General features: G+C 38.0%; 1 protein-coding gene across 1 annotated transcript; it reads right to left on the bottom strand.

Moving 5' to 3' along the window:
• Positions 1–13,764: 13,764 nt before the first annotated feature.
• Positions 13,765–14,418, bottom strand: LOC115957491 (probable histone H2A.3). Its single transcript, XM_031075779.1, has 2 exons — positions 14,102–14,418; positions 13,765–13,977 (listed from the first exon to the last, which is right to left on the bottom strand). The coding sequence occupies exons 1-2, from the start codon at positions 14,288–14,290 to the stop codon at positions 13,765–13,767; spliced, it is 402 nt and encodes a 133-aa protein (XP_030931639.1). The 5' UTR covers positions 14,291–14,418.
• Between the last annotated feature and the right edge of the window lie 4,811 nt (positions 14,419–19,229).

Below are 19,229 nucleotides of genomic sequence, written 5' to 3'. Positions count from 1 at the left end.
GATCAAGGACCCCTCCTAGCGAGTCTTTCTCGTATGATGAGGACTACCATTATGAGTGTAGAAACAGAAATTCATCTTTGAGAGGCTTGGGAAATGATGCTATGAGTAGAGCACTCAACCAAATTTCTAGATCACCTTTTACACGCAGAATTTAGGGAGGAAGACTTCCTCGGCGGTTCACTTAGCTCATGTTCACCATGTATAATGGTTGAACAAACCCTGTGGAGCATGTTAACCACTTCAATCAAAGAATGACTGTGCATTCCAAGAACGAGGCCTTGATATGCAAGGTATTCTCATCTAGCTTAGGGCTTGTGACGATGAGGTGGTTTGATAGTCTGGGTGCAGGTTCCATTGATTCCTTTAAGGAACTCACTCAGACATTTGGATCTCACTTTATTATGTGCAGTAGGGTTCCTCGGCCTTTAGATTCCTTGTTGTCCCTGTCCATGAGAGAAGAGGAGACCTTGAAAACATATTCAGACAGATACTGTGAGATGTTCAATGAGATAGATGGTGACTTTGACGTCGTAGCCATCAGGACTTTCAAGGTCGGCCTGCCTACTGAGCATGGCTTAAGGAAGTCTTTGACTAGGAAACCTATTACCAGTGTACGCCAACTCATAGATCGGATTGATAAGTATAAGAGGGTTGAAGAGGACCAATAACAAGGCAAGGGAAATGGTAAGGTTATCCCTCAGGAGATGAGGGATTTTAAGTCAGACCGTTACAATAATAATAGATCCTAGAGGGATTTTACTGGGCAATCTGGGCCTACAGTTCCTTAAGTGGTAAACACGGTGTTCCGGGAGTTAGCACATTAAGTCTTGGAGAAGATCAAGAATAAGCCATACCATCATGAGGCACAATCAAAGTCTTCATTGTTAACACCACCAGGAGCGAGGGCATACCACTGAGGATTGCAGAACTCTGTGGAACCATCTAGAGCAGCTGGTTAGAGAGGGAAGGTTACAACAGTTTTTGTATCGGCCCAACGGACAAAGAGACCAAGAAAGGTCAGAGGCTTAGGGAAATGTTTCTTCAAGGCCCTCGTTAGGCATGATTAATGTCATCTTTGCTGCACCTGGAAGAACTGGTTCCCACCTTTCCAAGGTGATGTCTGTAGCTCGGTTACCTGCTGAGGACCTTAATTCTGAGCTGAAGAGGGCTAGAGTGGAGATCCGACAGATGATGAGTTTTTCGGACGAGGATAAGATTGGAACCATCCAGCCACACGATAATGCTTTGGTGGTCACCCTTAGGATAGGAGGGTATGATGTAAAGAGGGTGATGGTAGACCAGGGTAGTGATGTAGAGATTATGTACCCTGATTTGTACAGAGGGCTGAGCTTAAAGCTTAAAGATCTGACAGCCTATGATTCACCTTTGGTAAGTTTTGATGGGAAAGTTATAATCCCAAGAGGTTAGATTAGATTGCCCATGCAGGCAGGTTCGGAGGTGGTAGAGGTTGAGTTTATTGTGGTGGATGCTTATTCCCCCTACACAGCCATTGTGGCAAGACCCTAGCTTCATGCCTTGGGGGCCATTTCCCCCCACTCTGCATTTAAAGGTGAAATATTCATTCGGGGACCAGATCGAAAATCTTGTTAGGAGTCAATCCAAGGCTAGGCAGTGCCTAGTGGCCGCAATTTTGCATCAGCTTGTGGCTGAGTCCTTGGCCCCTGTTGAGGAGGACTCATAGCAATTAAAGACCCTGGTGTTATCTGTCAATGGGCCGGTCGAGGAGATGAAATGTGAAGATTTGGAGAAAATTGTTATGGGTGATGATCCATAGAAGTTATTTCAGGTTGGAGCTCAGTTGCCTCCTCAGGAGAAGGAAGAGTTGATAGAATTTCTCAGGAGGAACGTTGATGTGTTCACGTGGAGTGCTTACGAAGCTCTGGGGGTGGATCCGAGCCTCATTTTCCATCATTTGAATGTCAATCCATTAGTCACCCCCAAAAAGCAACCACCTCGGCGCTCATCTAAGGATCATTCTAATGCTGTCAAAGACGAAGTGATGAAGCTCAAGCAGGCTGGAGCTATAAAGGAGGTTTTTTTACCTTGAGTGGTTGGCCAATACCGTAGTGGTGAAGAAGAAAAGTGGGAAGTGGCGAGTGTGTGTAGATTTCACAGATTTAAATAAGGCTTGTCCAGAAGACCCCTTTCCCATGCCTTGGATTGATCAACTAGTGGACGCAACTGTAGGCCATCCTCGGATAAGCTTTTTAAATGCCTTTCAAGGATACCATCAAATACCTTTAGCCTTGGATGACCAGGAGAAAACTGCTTTTTTCACTCCCACTAGGAATTACCACTACAAGGCGATGCCCTTTAGTCTAAAGAACGCGGGATCTACCTATCAAAGGATGATGACCAGAATGTTTGAGCCATAACAAGGAAAAAACATTGAGATTTATATAGACGACATGGTGGTTAAGAGTAAGTTGGAATCTGAGCGCATTAATGACCTCGGGAATATCTTTGAGATCTTGAGGAGGCATAAGCTACGACTCAGCGTTTCTAATTGTTCTTTTGGGGTCGGATCAGGGAAGTTCTTGCGGTACATGGTTACACACCACGAAATTGAAGTTAATCCTGACCAGATTAAAGCAATCAACAATCTGCAACCACTTCGGAATCCTAAAGAGGTCCAGAAGGTAATAGGGATGACCGTTGCTCTAAACCGATTCATCTCTCAGTCAGTGGACAGGTGTAGACCTTTCTTTCAATTGTTGAACAAGTGGAAGGGATTTGAATGGACCGAGGAGTGTGTCTTGGCTTTCCAGCAGTTGAAGGAATATCTTTCTCGGCCACCCATTATGTCCAGACCTGAGGTGAATGAGGTTTTGTTTGCCTATATTGTTGTGGCTTCCCATGCAGTAAGCTTGGTACTTGTACGGGTTGATAGTGGTGTACAAAGGCCAGTCTATTATGTGAGCAAGTCACTGCATGAGACCGAGTTTCGTTACCTACCCCTGGAGAAGACCATTTTAGCAGTTGTGCATGCTACGTGCAAGTCTCCCACTACTTCCAATCACACACAGTTGTTGTCCTGACTCAGCTTCCGCTTAGATTTCTACTTCGAAGTGCTGATTACATAGGAAGGATTGACAAGTAAGGTATGATCCTAAGGGTTTTTGATATTAAGTACATGCCTCGTACCTCTGTCAAGGGTCAAGTCCTCATCGATCTGGTGGCGAGTTTGCTGAAACCCCATTAGAAGTAGAGAAGCAGAACATGAATGAAAAATCAGTTGGTGCAATCTCCTTACAAGAGCCTTTGTCCTAGAAGGTATACGTTGATGGTGCTGTGAACCACAGAGGATTTGGAGTAGAGCTAGTTCTGATATCTCCTAAGAGGATTGCAATTGAGAAATCCTTAAGATTGAGCTTCTCGGCCACAAACAATGAGGCTGAGTACGAAACTTTATTGGTAGGAATGACCATGGTTCAGAAAATAGGTGGAAAAACAATGGAGATTTTCTCTGATTCAAGGCTAGTGGTGAGTCAAGTTCGGGGAGAGTTGGAAGCCAAAGATCTCAGAATGTAGGAGTATTTGAACCAGGTTAGACACTTGTAGTCAGCATTTGAGTCTTTTTATATATCGCAAATCCCTAGAAGTAGAAATACACATGCCGACTCTCTTGCCACGCTGGCAACCTCCTCGGCACAAAGTTTACCTCGGGTGGTCCTTATGGAAGACTTGTGTAAGCCTACTGAAGTAGGGATAAACGTGGCTCATATTCATCAGATTAGGGTGGGACCTAGCTGGATAGAATCCATAGTGTTATTCCTTAAGGAGGATATCCTACTTGAGGAGAAGTCAGAAGCTGACAAGGTGCGAAGAAAGGCTCATTGGTTTTGGTTGTCCGAGAACTAAAAATTGTATAAGAGATCTTTTTCTGGCCTATATCTGCTATGCATACACCCTGAAGTAGTTGAGCTACTCCTAGAAGATTTACATGAAGGAATTTGCAGAAGCCACACAGGGGGTAGATCTTTGTCTCATAGGGTCCTCACTCAAGGTTATTGGTGGCCAAATATGTAAAAGGAAGCACAAGAGTATGTGAAGAAGTGTGACCAATGCCAAAGATTTGCACCAAACATTCATCAATCGGGAGGAGTCCTTAATTCTCTGTCCAGCCCTTGGCCTTTTGCTTAATAGAGCTTGGACATTGTAGGTCATTTTCCTAAGGCAACAGGGAATAAGATATATTTGTTGGTCGGCACGGATTACTTCACCAAATGGGTTGAAACTGAACCATTGGCGAATATTAGGGACATGGATGCTAAAAAATTTGTTTGAAAAAATATTGTTACTCGGTTTGGAATCCCTTGTACCTTCATCTCGGACAACGGTCTTCAGTTTGATAGCATTGCTTTTAGGAGGTATTTCTATGACCTGGGCATAACGAACATATATTGCACCCCAACATATCCATAGGGGAATGGACAGGCTGAAGCTGTCAATAAGGTCATAGTGAATGGGCTTAAAAAGAGGCTGGACGACATAAAGGGAAAATCGGTAGAAGAGTTGCCACACATCTTTTGGACATATCGGACTACATCTCGTAGGTCCACTGGGGAGACTCACTTTTTAATGACTTATGAAGCTGAGGCTGTTATTCCTTTGGAGACTGGATTCCCAACGCAGAGAACGAGTTCTTTCACTTCGAGCAACAATGATGAGTTGTTAGGAAATAGCGTAGAATTAATTGAAGAGCGAAGAAAAAATACCATGGTCCAATTGGTCTATTATCAACACAAGCTCATGCAAGGGTAGGATGCCAACGTGAAGATAAGGCCACTGGTGCCTGGAGACTTGGTGTTAAGAAAGGTTCTGGGTATTGCAAAGAACCTAGCATGGGGAAAGTTAGGGCCCAATTGGGAAGGGCCATATCGCATCACCTCGGTGGTTGGAATACGTTCGTATCATCTTGAAGACCCAGATGAGAATGTTGTACCACACCCCTAGAATGTAAATAACCTGAAAATGTATTATTATTAATGAAAGTCTTCCTTGTCACATTCTCATTTATTACATTATTTGTTGAGCTTCATATTATTGTTATTCTAAGTATCAAGTAGAAACTTGGTTATGCCTAACTTCTCGGACCACATACCTAGTATAAATTGGTATCTCCAAACATCTTTCTAAGTATAATATAGAACCTTAGTTATGCTTGATTCCTCAGACCGCATGCTTTGGGTAAATTAATACTTCATACTATTTTTCTAAATGTTAAATAGAACCTTAGCTATGCCTGGTTCCTCAAACCACATGTTTTGAGTAAATTAATATTTCATGCTATCTTTCTAAGTATTAAACAGAACCTTAACTATGCCTGGCTCCTCGGAGGAGCCTCTAAACTCTTAAAGAAGGGTGTCGGAGTCACGGTACTCACATATCACTTCCTCCTTCGCCTGACGGAGTTGTTTCTTGGCATCATTGATTTTCTTTTCCTTGTCCTCTAAGACTTGCTTCAACAGCTCCGTCTGCTTCTCCAATTCACCCCAAAAGGCAGGTCTTTTTCTTTAAGAAACAATTTTTCTACATGCATTTATCATAATAAGATGAGTTTATTCAGATATGACTAGCGTATTTAAACAGAACCTTAGCTGTGCTTGGCTCCTCAGACCACGTGCTTTGGGTAAACTAATACTCCTTGACATCTACTTTAGTATTAAACATAACATTAGCTATGTCTGGCTCTTCGGACCACATGTTTTGGGTAAATTAATACTCCTTGACATCTATTTAAGTATTAAACAAAACCTTAGCTATGTCTAGCTCCTCGGACCGCATGCTTTGGGTAAATTAATACTTCCTCTCATTTTGCCAAATGTCAGGACAAAGCCTTAGTTAGTCCAGACTCTTTGGACTACATACTTAAGGTAAATTAATGCTTCTTATTGATTACTTGAATGTCAAATATGATCAGTCACTCTAAACAACAAAGATTTTCACTGTAATAACAGGCTCAAATGGATGCTCATGAGCATCACTTAAAGCATTTGCAGGTATACCTGTATTTGTTTGAGAATTGATTATCCCTTTAGTCCTTTAAACTTACTAATGAGTAGGGAGCAAAGAAAGTTTAAACCTGTATGTATGCTACATTACTGTGTATGTTCTTGAAGACAAAATTATGCTTTGCCGAGATGATGAACTTAGTAGATTTAACATGTTTTACTGCTAACCATATGAGACAGGATAACTTTTCTGCTACATATGCAGATTAATGAGAAGATTTTTACCTCATTACTACGTCTATTAAGTGTTAGATAAGACATAAATTATATCAACACCAGTATGAAAATCATAGGAAGAAAGAAAATATGCATAACTTTCATTAATTAAAGCCTTAAAGCAAGGTAGATTGGATACAAAGAGGTAACACTAATTACAAACTTTGAAAATAAAAATAGTAGTTTAAAAAAAAAGAAAAAAAGACATCTACACTAGAAGTTATTTCTTTTTTATTACAATCTTTTCTTTGGGAGGGGCTTTGATAGGCTGAGTGGATGGTACTTCTGAGGCCTTGGGGTCCTTGCTTGCAGGATCAGCCTTGGCAGGCAGAGGAAGAGTGGCCAGGACAATCTCCATATTTTTCGAAACTTCTTTCTCAACAGGGGGGTGCTGGGTGGCAGTTAGGGGCTTCATGGCATCAGGGACAACTCCTTCATTTGTGTTCTTTTCTTTTTCTATGACCTTGAGCTACTCGGCCTCCACAGAGGGGTTGTCAGAAGACGTTGGAACATTGACTGTACTGTCCTTGCCTACTTCTGTCACCTCGGAGGCGGTATTAGTCCTCGAGCCAGAGGGAACAGACGCTCGGATGGCAAGAGGGTAGTATACACTTTCTGCCTTCCTAAGTACAAATAAAGTCTCAACCCCAGCTTGGTTGAGATCTTCATTCTACACTTGGGAGCAGTAGTTCCTACATACCCCCGAGACCTCAGCCCTAATGGCTTCCTCGGTCTCCGCGACTCCTACATCATATCCCTCTTACTCGGCGTGATCCCAGGCCCTCTCTACTCGTTCCCTTGCCTTCTCGGCCTTCTCCAGTTTCTTCTTGAGGGCAACGACCTGTGCTTTGGAGGTAGCCAGCTGATCCTCGGCATTGCGAAGGAGCAGCCGTTGGCTTTCAGCATGCCTCTTAGCGCTATCCAGGGCAGCTACAACACTTTTTCTTTCCCTCTCCTCCTCAAGCAGCTTACTCTTGAGCTCTTGAATACTCTTTTTGGCCACATTGAAGGCCTCCATATCGGCGTTGCGCCTTTCTTCCTCTTCCTTCATCTGCTGGTGGCAGTAGTTGGTTATCTCCTCCACCCGGAATGTGGCTTGAATAGCCTGCCGAGGAAAGAAACATAGATTAAAAAGAAAAAAAAAGAAGGAAAAAAGAGGCTAAGTAAGGGACATACCATAGCGAGGTACCTCTTTAAACTGAGGAAGACCTTGTTCCTCCTTATGGATTGGAGCTTGGCCATGTCCTCAGGGAGCAGTAAAGCCTGCTCCACTGCATCGGCCACATAGTCGGCCATCCCTCCTTGGAAATCCCTGATGGAGGCACTGGCGGGCAGAGGAACCTCATCCAAAATTGGGGTGGGGTTTTAGGCCAGAGGTACGACTTGGGGATTAGCCCTCTATTTGGCACCTTTCTGCGCCACTTTGGCTTGCTTGGCCGCTCTTTGGGCCTCATCTTTTTGGAGGGGGTGGGTTTTCCTTCCTTCCACCACCTTCTTGCCATTCTGCTCCCTTTTTCTTTTAAGGTCGGTAGGTTCAAGATGAAGGGGCTGAGCGGGTGGAGGGATGGGAAGCTTAGTTTGGGCTGCCTTCCTAGGGGCGTCCCTCCCCAATTAGGACTCCAGTAGTTCTTGTAGGGTAGACCTTGGCTTTCGTTGGATCCCCATCTTGTCTAGTATTGGTGTGAATGGATGGCCGAGGTCACTGGTTGAAGTTTCTGGGGACAAAGGTTGATTGAAGACTTCAAACTTGTCCTCAGAGTCAGATACTTCAACTATTTCTTCCTCTTTTTCTTCTTTTGTGTTAGCAAGGTGAGAAGAAGTGGCCACTTCAGTTGTCTGCTATGGTGGCAAGGCTACCTTTGGTATGCCTTCGGGTATGGGCTCGGTGGTGAGTGTGCTTTCTGGAATGGGGCTGGTGAGGAGAAAGCCTGGTGCAGCAATGCTGATCCGATGCAAACGAGGATCCCTGGCTTTGATGACGCACTTTGGCACCTGAAAACTATTAAAGATAGGGATGTAGTCCAATATTAAATGGGCTGCCCTAAGTTGATCGTCTGTGTGGACGAACACCTCGGCCTTCAAGATCTTGTCCAAACTCGGCTGGTTCACAAGATTGAAGTTGGGAATAGCAGTGTTCTTGTTTGCAAAACCATTAGGGAGAACAAAAAATATCATTAGTAAAGAATAATGCAAATCAAAGGAAATTTCATATACAAGTACAAGCAAGAGAAAAAGAAAATGGGGGTATCTTTAAAATAATCATCCTAGGTCTGAAACCCAACTTGGTTGCCCTTCTCTCGTCGGGTAGGGGAGGCCATCATGCCATTCCGCTGACACAATCAAGAAGTCCTTATTTAGGCCTTTATTGGATTTGGGGAGGCATTGAATGAGCCTAACTTCAGGGTATCTAGATTTTAGGTAATACTCATATCCCTTTAAGTGGTGGAGGTTGTAAACCCAGTTGACATCATGGTGGGTCAACCTTAAGCCCATTCTTTCATTAAGGGCGTCTACACTCCCTAAAATTCTGAACATGTTTGGGGCATACTAGGTGGGAGCTAACCTATGAGTCTTAAGGAAGTCCCTGGTTACAGTACCCATGGGAATTCTCATCCCACCCTCTATGAAGGCAATCATTGAGATTACCACTTCTCCCTCTTGCCTTTTCTCGTGCCATTCTCCATCTTTACAATATCTAATGAATGCTCCTAGAGGAATCCTATACAGAGCTCTAAAACTCTCTATTCCCTCTTCGGAGTCTACCAAATGAGCGAATCTACCCATTCTTAAGAGAGACTTAGAGATACTCAGAAGATAATGAGAAGGAAAAGGAGCCGAGGAGGAAAAGACACAGAAAAAAAAAGAGTGTATAGAAAAATAAAGAGTAAAGGTTTATGAAGACTTATAGAAAGAATAAAAGTGTCCTTGGACAGGCTTTTGGTATTTGTAAGGGCACGAGTGAGTTGGGAAAGTTTGCAAGTTTAGTGTATGTGCGCTAAAACGAAATGAATACTAAAGTGAGATGAGTGATTGATTTGAGTGAAATTTATATCAAGAAGGGAGTTAGAAGTGGGAAAATTTCAGCTCGGTTCCTAGCAAAATCCTCAACCATTGGATCCGCATCGCACCATAGAACGTGGGAGCAGAAAGCCATAAAAATTTAATAAAGGCACATCTTGTATGCCAAAGCGTCAGGAGCATGCCTCAAGCAATTAAAAAGGCACCTATGTAATTAGAGGTAACCTGTAATGAGCAAGTGGTAAGTGCAGTGACATCGAAATCCTCATTTCTTCCCAAGAAGTTAGGAAGAAGAATCTCGAGGGGCTATTGTAGGGGTAAGCCCAGGAGCTCACTATTTATGTATATATTGGGCCTGGGGCCTAATCCAAGGATGAAAGGTCGTCCGAGGAGAAGTAAACACTGTCAAGGTAGTTCGTGTTAGTAAATGAGAGAGTTATTTTGGTCATAAGGGACCAGGAGGGTGGGCTAAGGATGAATGCCTCCTCGGCTGACCAAAGTCGAGGTTCAAAGAGATGGTCTTCCATTCAGGGGAGCATTCCAGGAAATTCTGTTGGTATGGATAAGCATTACAGGAACATAGGACAGGGGGAAGTCCTAAAATATCTGAGGAGAAAGTTGCTACCATCGCATTAAATGCTCTGCAGCTAACTTTCTGGCCAGATTTATGTGGAGGAGATACCTGAACAGTGATTTTCAGTCTTACAACTACTACTTAAAGACTTCAGGAAGGTGTTGATGAGACAAGTATCAACACCAATCATCTGGCTTGCATGTGGATGGTAATGATGAAAGGGGAATAGAGTATAAAAGGAGGAAGGGGTGATAAGAGAGGGGGATGGAGAAACGAAGAGAAAAACACTGTAGCAGTCAAGAATTGAATCTGTAAGCCAACTTGAGAGAAATATATAAGAACTGATATCCTCGGACTTTGCCAAGGACGATTTTCTTTAATTTAGATCAGTCTATTTTCTTTTTCTTGTAATCAGAATTCATTTTACTTGTCATCCAACTCATTAAAGCCTAATTTTCCAACCCACTCTCTACAAATTCATTGTATTGAGCTTTTTGGGCCTAAGTTCGTCCATCACTTGAGCTAGGGACCCAAACTGCATCCTTACAATGTGTAATAGTGATACCCACTTAAATGAAAATGGCAATAATTTAGTTTTTTCTCCCCTAAAACTCAAATGATAGGTGTAATTATATAATATAATATATATATATATATATATAGAGAGAGAGAGAGAGAGAGAGAGAGAGAGAGAGAGAGAGAGATCTACATTTTGTTTTGTTTTTTGTTTGTTTACACTTAAAATAGAAATATGTGTAGAAATTTTTTTTTTTTTTAAGATTGCCTTTTAGGTTACTCAACCCCCCAAAATAACTCCTTTTAGGTTACTTTTATATATATATATATATATAGTGGATATTTAACTATATTTTATTAAAGAATTTATTATAAAGGTAGAATTTATAGTGTATATGTAAGAACAATTTGGAATTTATAGTGTGCATTTAAGGACAATATTTAGGATTAAATGTATTGACATATGTCAGATGTGTTATGTTATGGACAAATTGCTTTCGCCATGTGACACCATTTGTCCACATCATTCTAAATAGATAGAAGATTGTGGCACTTGTCATCATTGTGTGCATCTACCAGTTGTGAGATCCAACTTTTATAATATGTTAGTTATTAACCCGTGCTTCATATGGTTATTTTTTTTTTTAATCAGTTATTTGGTTTAAAGTTAATAAAAACTTATCTTTAAATTGTAAAGAAAAATTTCAAGTCTGAACTATTATTGAAAAACCATCATATTTCAAGTATTGAAAACTCCAAATACGACACATAACACTTTCTTGATGACTTTGAGGGGGAAACAAAAACATCATAATTTAAAGAAAAGATTTAGGGTTTATATTGATATGAAATTAATGAAAAGAAAAATTATAAAATGTTGGTAGAATGAATGGGAACAAATAGTACTTTCTTTTAAGGTACTTCATCCTAACAAAGCACAATTACAAATAACGATAACTATAATATATAAATTGTCAAAGTGAAAAATTAAATTAATAAGAATTTTTACTAAATAGAAATAATTTCCAACCATGATTATGCAAATGATGTCACCAAAAAAAAAGAAAAAAAAGGTGAGAAACATCTTACAAAAAGTATGGAAGTATATATATATAGACACACACGTTTCATTGCACTTTTGATGATTCTGTAAGCAATTGCTATATACATAAATTTGCCAAAAAAAAATGATACTGGGGAAGTTATCTTTAAAGATAAAATTTAAAAATTGTGGAGAAAATTGCTTCTAAATAATAGACTAACTTTTAGGGGTAAAAAACTAAAACATGGGTTTTTTTTCCCTCTTTTCTTTTAAGATAAAATTATAAAATCATGGAGAAAATTGCTTCTAAATAATAGGCAAACTTTTAGGAATAAAAATACCTGGGTAAAAACCTAAAACGTTTTTTTTTTTTTTTCAAATATAAAATTATGTTAGCCTCTGAACACGCGCGTGAGGTTCTTCTATTTTTTTTTGGTAAAAGTTAATAATTTGCATAAATTATAATTTGAGATTAATATATTTTTCAATTACAAAAAAAAAAACCTAGGGGTGTGATGAAAAAATTATTTCACCACAAACGCTTAACACTCATCACATCCCTAGGTTTTTTTTTTGTTTTTTTGGTGATTGGAAAATATATTAATCTCAAATTCTAATTTATGCAAATTATTAATTTTTACCAAAAAAAATAGAAGAGTCTATAAGCACGCGCGTGAGCGAGTGCTCAGAGGCTAGTTTAATTTAAAATTAGTTAAAGCTCAATAAAAATTCAAATCTCATGTTCAACCCCACTACCAAGCAGTTCCAAAAACCATATTAAAAAAAAAATTCGATTTTCTTTTTAAAACTTATCCTAAATTTAGAGTTTTTTTCCATTAAAAAAAAAAAAATAGAGTTTTAGACAACACTATCTTTTCTTTAAATAAATAAAAAATACTCACGGGGACTAATTTATATACTCTTGTTTTATTTTATTTTTCTCTTTTTCACTCACAATCTCCTTATTATCATAATCAAAATTGGATAACTACTTCAAAAAAAAAAAAAAAAAAAAAACTATACACACATTTTTCCATTTGAATTCAAATTCCTTTTTTTTTTTTTTTTTCCTGATTTACTTCAAGCTAACAGCGTTTAACTTCTTATTCTTATCTTTAAAAAAAAAATTGTTTAGGATTCTCTCTTCTTAGTTATTCCTTATTAAAAAAAATTTAAAAACAACAAAAAGGAATATCTCTTATTCAAACTTCCTCTATTTCCCATGTTTCACATTTCCACGTTCTTTTTCTGTTTTACCATCTCCATTCTAATTGCATCGTTTAAATTGTTAATGATGTTGATTTCAAGAGTCTGAGCTGTGATTTTGTAACCCTTATGATCATCATTTCCTCCGCCAATTTGCGAAATCTCTTATTCTTTCAAGAGTGCTAGGAAGTTTGATCTCATTCCTATTTCCTATGATATTTGCTTTCATTTCTTCTGCTTTTATGAAATAGTCTTATGGAGTTTTGATCTAATATGTTTGCATGCCATTTTGAATGAAAGGATTTTGGTTTCAAATTGGTGGATGAGGATGAACGGGCATTATAACTATTGGGAAACATGTACTAAAAGGTATGTTTGCTCTATTCAATCTATTCCATTTTTCTGTCAAATATTTTCTTTTACTTTATTTGGACCAAAAACTCTTGAGAAAGACAGTAACATCCTTATTCCATTCACATTGTGGTTTGCAGATGCGTGTTTAAGCTGAAAGCACTATAAAGTGACCTTGATAGATCAAAGACTGGTGCCAATCTAGGATTTTAGCCAAATGAAGGTGTTAAGATTGCATGAACCCCAAGATTTTATGAAGAAGTTACCAAACTTTTACATTTCCTTTTCTTACTTATGGAAAGCAACAATTAAATAATTAAATTCTTTTTTGAATGGCGTTCCCTTCTTTATCATTTTTATTTTATTTTATTTTCAAAAGAAGAGAGAAATTATTTAAATGTCAATTCCTAATCTTATATCTATGCTTTTGTTTACCTTTGCATGTTTATTTTGGAAAATTTTGACTTTTGCATATGTATGGTGGGTGATTTTTTTTGGCGAAACTACACTATTGGTCCTTGAAGTTTACCTTGTGTGCGCAATTGGTCCCTCAAGTTTGAAACGAGTACAATTAGTCTCTTAAGTTTTAAAACTGAGTTGTATTGGTCCTTTTACTAACTACTGTTAACGGTGTTACTTACATGACTAACGGAACAATGACTTGGCATTTTTTTAAATGATGTGGCATGTTTTTAATTAAAAATTAAAAAAAAAAGTTTTCTTGTTAGATGAAATTGAAAAATCATATTGACCGGATTAAAAACAAATCTGGATTAAAAATAGATCTTTGAGAAAGCTCCTCTAGTCTAGTCATCGATTGGGCTGCTTTTGGAACCGATGCTGGCTTTCTTAGGCAATAGCATGTTGTGAATGTTGGGCAAAACGCCACCGTTTGTGATGGTCACAGACACAAGAAGCTTACTCAGTTCCTCGTTGTTCCTCACCGCTAACTGGATATGACGTGGCACTATGCGTGTCTTCTTGTTGTCTCTCGCTGCATTCCCAGCCAATTCCAAAACCTAAAAAAATGAAAAATTTACCACACAAAACTTCTTTTTAAAGTCGATAACAAAGAAGTAAACTTTTACTTTTAAAAGAAACGAAAGTAACAGAATTTGTAACTGTCAAAAACTGTAAACTGACCTCGGTGACGAGATACTCGAGGACGGCGGCGAGGTAGACAGGGGCGCCACCGCCGACGCGTTCGGCGTACTTGCCAGTTTTGAGGAAACGGGCGATACCGCCGACGGGGAACTGGAGACCGGCCTTGCTGCTCCGAGATGTGCTCTTCTTGGCGGTGCCTGCGGCGAGAGATTTGCCTCTTCCGGCCATTGAAGAAAGCGAGAGAGACAAAAGGGACTTTTGGAAATTGAAGGAGGTTTGAGAAGGAACTGAATGCGTGTGTGAGTTTCTTTGAATAGTGTGGAATGTGAGAGAAGATGAGTTGGGGTGCTCTCAGATCCTTCTCTTCAATCTCAGATCCTTTCTTCAATCTGATATTCCGGCTAGCCAAAATGATGCCGCCGGAGCAAATCCTTCGCCTACAATGCAATGGCTATGCTTGATGATGGTGGATTGATCATTGATAGGAATTTAAAATATCAGATTTGTTTTTAATCCAGTCAATATGATTTTTCAATTTCATGTGGAAACTATTTTTTTAATTTTTAATTAAAAACATGCCACATCATTTAAAAAAATGTCAAGTCATTGTTCCGTTAGCCACGTAAGTAACACCATTAACAGCAGTTAGTAAAAGGATCAATACAACTTAGTTTTAAAACTTAAGGGACTAATTGTGCTCGCTTCAAACTTGAGGGACCAATTACGCACACAGGGTAAACTTCAGGGATCAATAGTATAGTTTCGCCATTTTTTTTTAATAAAAAAGAAACAAGATTTTATGCTACTGATGTTCTTTAACAAGTTAACAAGGGCCCCCCATTCTTCAGGATTCTCCATATGTTACAGGGTAATTTTAGTTAGGAAGTTGGGCCACATGAATAGAGAGATCTAAAAATGAAGTTGATGACAATATTAAATTGTTGCTTTATATTTTTCAATCACAAACCCAATTTCAGCAATCTTCTACACTTTCTAATTCTTTTTTTTCTTTTTTTCTTTTTTTTGATGAATCTACACTTTCTAATTCTAATTATATTATGGTTTCCAAAATTTATCTATTAACATTCACCTTAGATTATAGACATGGATAGATAGATATTATAGATTATAGACATAGATAGATAGATAGATGTATACAGTAGTTGTTAACCTGTGAAATGCATAGATATATCTTTTATTTAAAATACTATAATTATTCCAATTATTTTTCACTTTTGCTAGCATTAACCATTAAGCTCATTTGAAAAACATTTGTATGCATTCCATAACAAAAAACACAATTACAAATATTTTTATTAATTGACTATAATGAGATATGAAAATAAGGTATTACTTTTAATAAATTATGTATATGACGTATAGTATTTTGTATAAGCACAGTTGATAGTGATTATTTGTTTGAGCTGTTTCAAACTATCCTCCTTTTTTTTTCCTTTATTTATTTATTTTTTTATAAAAAAAAAAACGAAGTATATATTTGAAGGCAAAGCGTAGGATACAGATATTAAGGCCTTTAATCAACAATCTAGAGATTATATTTCATAACTTAAAACAAAAAACGATATAAGAATATGATATGTGTCATTTTAGCATCAAAAGTATACATTTATTAATGGATATGAAGGGTTCTTTTAAATATAGGGAGACAAATATAAAAACAACAAATGGAGACATCTACGGTCTATGTTTCCTCTCTCCATATTGTAACTCTCTCAAAAAAGAAAAAATTGGAGAAAAATAAATAAATCATTTATGAAACTTGTATGACAAACTTAACATGTATTATTCCCTCTCTCCCATTGTAACTATCAAATTATTAAATATATATATATATATATTTTTTTTTTTCATGTATGAAAATCTTATGAAAACATAAAATGCATTTCAAAAAGTCCTGCATCCAATGCCCTTGCTTAAGTTGTGACACTCAAAATAACTTGGAGTCAAACCATTGTTTAAGCCCTTGCTTAAGTTGTGGCATTCACAAAATTATACAATAAAATAGATTGCAAACCTCCGTTTTGATCAAACACCGGACTCCCTCATAACATAATTGGTATCCTTGTTTCATTTTCATTCTAAGATCTAGATCACCTTTTTTTTTTTGGGGGGGGGGGGGGGGGGGGGGGGGGATAAACCCACATAAATCATAAAAAATCCTAAGTCAACTAATTCTAAATTAAATTATAAATCTAGCATTTATAAAAGTACCTAATACTATCACTCAATGCACATTCGCGATTGCTGATATTGGAATTACTTTACTTTAGTCCCATTTTATTTTATTTTATTTATTAATTTATAAATAATCTACAAATAGTTCCAAAATTTTTAGACAAAGACAACAGTTGCAAAAAGCCTCCCTTTTGTCCATACAATCAAAGATTTATCTATATGAAAAGAAAAGACAGGTTAAATGACAATAACAAATCATAGTTCCTCTTGTCAAATCTCTACTAATTCTTCTTTGTAAGAAACATCCGGGCTTTTATGATGTTCCGGGTAGACTTACACCCAGCTAGCATTAGCATATATAGTCATTTGTTGTTATAAAGCTTCTGGCTTCTGCAAACAAAGGACTAACATTTGCACAATAACTTCATGGGCAGGTTATAAGCCTTCTTTAGCATTCCACCATAACACGGACCAAGTTTTGGCAAGGAGCCCTTCGAAAGCCAAGGAAAAAAACTATGTTGAGCGTTGATTAATCAAAGATGGACTTGAGGGAAATAAACAAGGATAAATTCCAGAAAACTACCCTGAGGTTTGGGGAAATACCGTTCAGGTCCAAAACATTTCAAAATTGACCCATTAGGTCCCTAAAAGACGTATTAGTCCTCAATACCCTTAACACTGTTAAACCCTCCGTCCTTTTTCTTTCCCTCACTCAGAATTCTCTCTAGTCTCTTCTCTCTGGTTCCTCTCCCTCTTTCAATCCCAGCCAAAGCCATAACAAAAAAACCCAAATCTTACCACAAAACTCAAAGCCAAAAAGATATAGAAACCCTTCGAAGAAAAGAAGAAAACTCATTTGACACAATTCAAAGATCAATAATTTGCACACTCAAAAGCTAAAAATAAGATGTAAAAACAAAAACCCAGATCCAAAAACAGCTCCAAAACAAGAAACAACACAAAAGATCCACAGATTATTCAAGCTGGGGTCACACACGGTAAGATTTGGATAGCCATCAACGCCATCCAAACCCTCAAGCAAGCTCACAAGTCCTTCTCCACCACACCCGATTACTCCCCCATCCTCTTTCGCCTCCTCAAATCCGACCTCCTCGCTACCTTACGCGAGCTCCTACGCCAAGACCACTGTGTCCTCGCTCTCCATGCCTTCTCCGCCGTCCGATCTGAATACAACAATCCGGACTTGTCCCTCTACGCCGACGTGGCCACTGCTCTCGCCAGGAACAGAATGGTGGAAGATCTCGACCGTCTAATCTGTGACTTGGAGACAGATTGTGGTGGGATGGGATCCAGTGTGACGGCAAGGGGCTCATCAGGTTGATCAAGGCGGTGATTGGTGCTGATAGGAGGGAATCGACGGTCAGGATTTACGAGATGAAGAAGAGGAGTGGGTGGGGGTCCACTTTTGAGGCGGATGAGTATGTGGTTAAGGTTTTGAGTAAAGGGTTGAGGAGGCTTGGTGAAGAGAGTTTGGCTGTTGAGGTTAAGGGGCTCTCTAGGGGCAATTTGGAGGGTTTGAGAGTGTAGATACGATATAGTTTTGTGGTAAGATTTGGGTTTTTTTGTTATGGCTTTGGCTGGGATTGAAAGAGGAAGGAACTAGAGAGAAGAGACTAGAGAGAGTTTTAAGTGAGGGAAAGAAAATTGACGGAGGGTAACGGTGTTAAGAGTGTTAGGGACTAATATGTCTTTTAGGGACCTAATTGGTCAATTTTGAAATTTTTGGACCTGAGCGGTATTTCCCCAAACCTTAGGCAGTTTTCTAGAATTTACCCAATAAACAAAAACCAAGTATTCGACTGTTGTGAACAAAAAAAAAGTAGATAGTACTACTTATGTCAAACATGTTTCAATTCGAATACTTCTAACATAATCGAAGAGAGGAATAAGAAATTACCTTCAAATTATAGAAACAATCATTGGTATAAATGGATATCTTACTCGGTGTGTAGATCTCATCAACGTTGAAATCCACTAAAAGAACAACTTAATTCATAAACAAAATAATCCCATCACTTGCTATTAAACCCAACACACAAAAGAATTTACAAAATTTTTAGGATTAAAAAAAAAAAAGTCATGAGCATAATACATGCTTGAAGATTAGTTTATTCTGGAATTGAGTATTATTATTAACCACATGTGGTTGTGCCCCACCTAATCTGAGTCAAGAGAAAAGCTTTTAACTTTTAAGGAATAGAAATAGACGAAAGATATTTGCTTATAAGAAAGAGTTTATAATTAATTAAAGACAAAGTTTAGTTACAAAATTAATTATAGTATTAGGTTATAACCTTACTCAATATATTTTATTAGATGTGAATTTTGACAAATCCACCATTAAATTCTATTTTTTCTTATATCCTTTATGTTTACAAAATTTTTAGAAAGTTAAAGATCAAAAATTGTGTCATTAATAAATTGTTTAAATTGTAAATTTTGTAGTTTAAAATTATTCATAAAATATAAACTTATAGATCATATGATAAATAATACTCGATTGACACAAAATTTGATATGTGTATTAAAAGTGTAAAAAACATGCAATTCAACGATTAGATTTTCAAAATATATAGTACTCCCTTAACAATTCAATAGACAAGATAATAAATGATGTTCTTTTAAAAAGTTGAGTTTTTGAAATAGGACAAACAAATTGACACGGAGGGAATAATATTTATTTTATCGAGTAAGGTTATAAGTTATAACCTTAGATTACAATTAATTTTGTAATTAAAATTTGTCCATTAATTAATGCTAATAATAAGTTTATTATGCGTTGGATGAGGAAGGAGAAAATGGGGGTGTAAAATTGGTGCTAATAACTACCTTGTGCAGTTGGAGAAGAAGGAAAATTATTAGGTACTCTTGGAGTACCATAATTGCATACTCCTCCCTCTCACATGAATTGTGAGTCCAACTATTTATGTGAGAGGAGGGAGTACGCATG

The sequence above is a fragment of the Quercus lobata genome, chromosome 1 (genome assembly GCF_001633185.2).
Source record: "Quercus lobata isolate SW786 chromosome 1, ValleyOak3.0 Primary Assembly, whole genome shotgun sequence".
Taxonomy (NCBI): domain Eukaryota; kingdom Viridiplantae; phylum Streptophyta; class Magnoliopsida; order Fagales; family Fagaceae; genus Quercus; species Quercus lobata.
The sequence above is the reverse complement of the archived record's forward strand: the minus strand, read 5'-3'. Positions and strand labels throughout refer to the sequence as shown.

Excerpts from the sequence above, each read along its gene's own strand:
- LOC115957491 (XM_031075779.1), bottom strand. The coding sequence starts at position 14,290 with ATGGCCGGAAGAGGCAAATCTCTCGCCGCAGGCACCGCCAAGAAGAGC. Across the intron at positions 13,978-14,101 it reads TCGAGTATCTCGTCACCGAG|GTTTTGGAATTGGCTGGGAA; the intron begins GTCAGTTTACAG and ends TCATTTTTTTAG.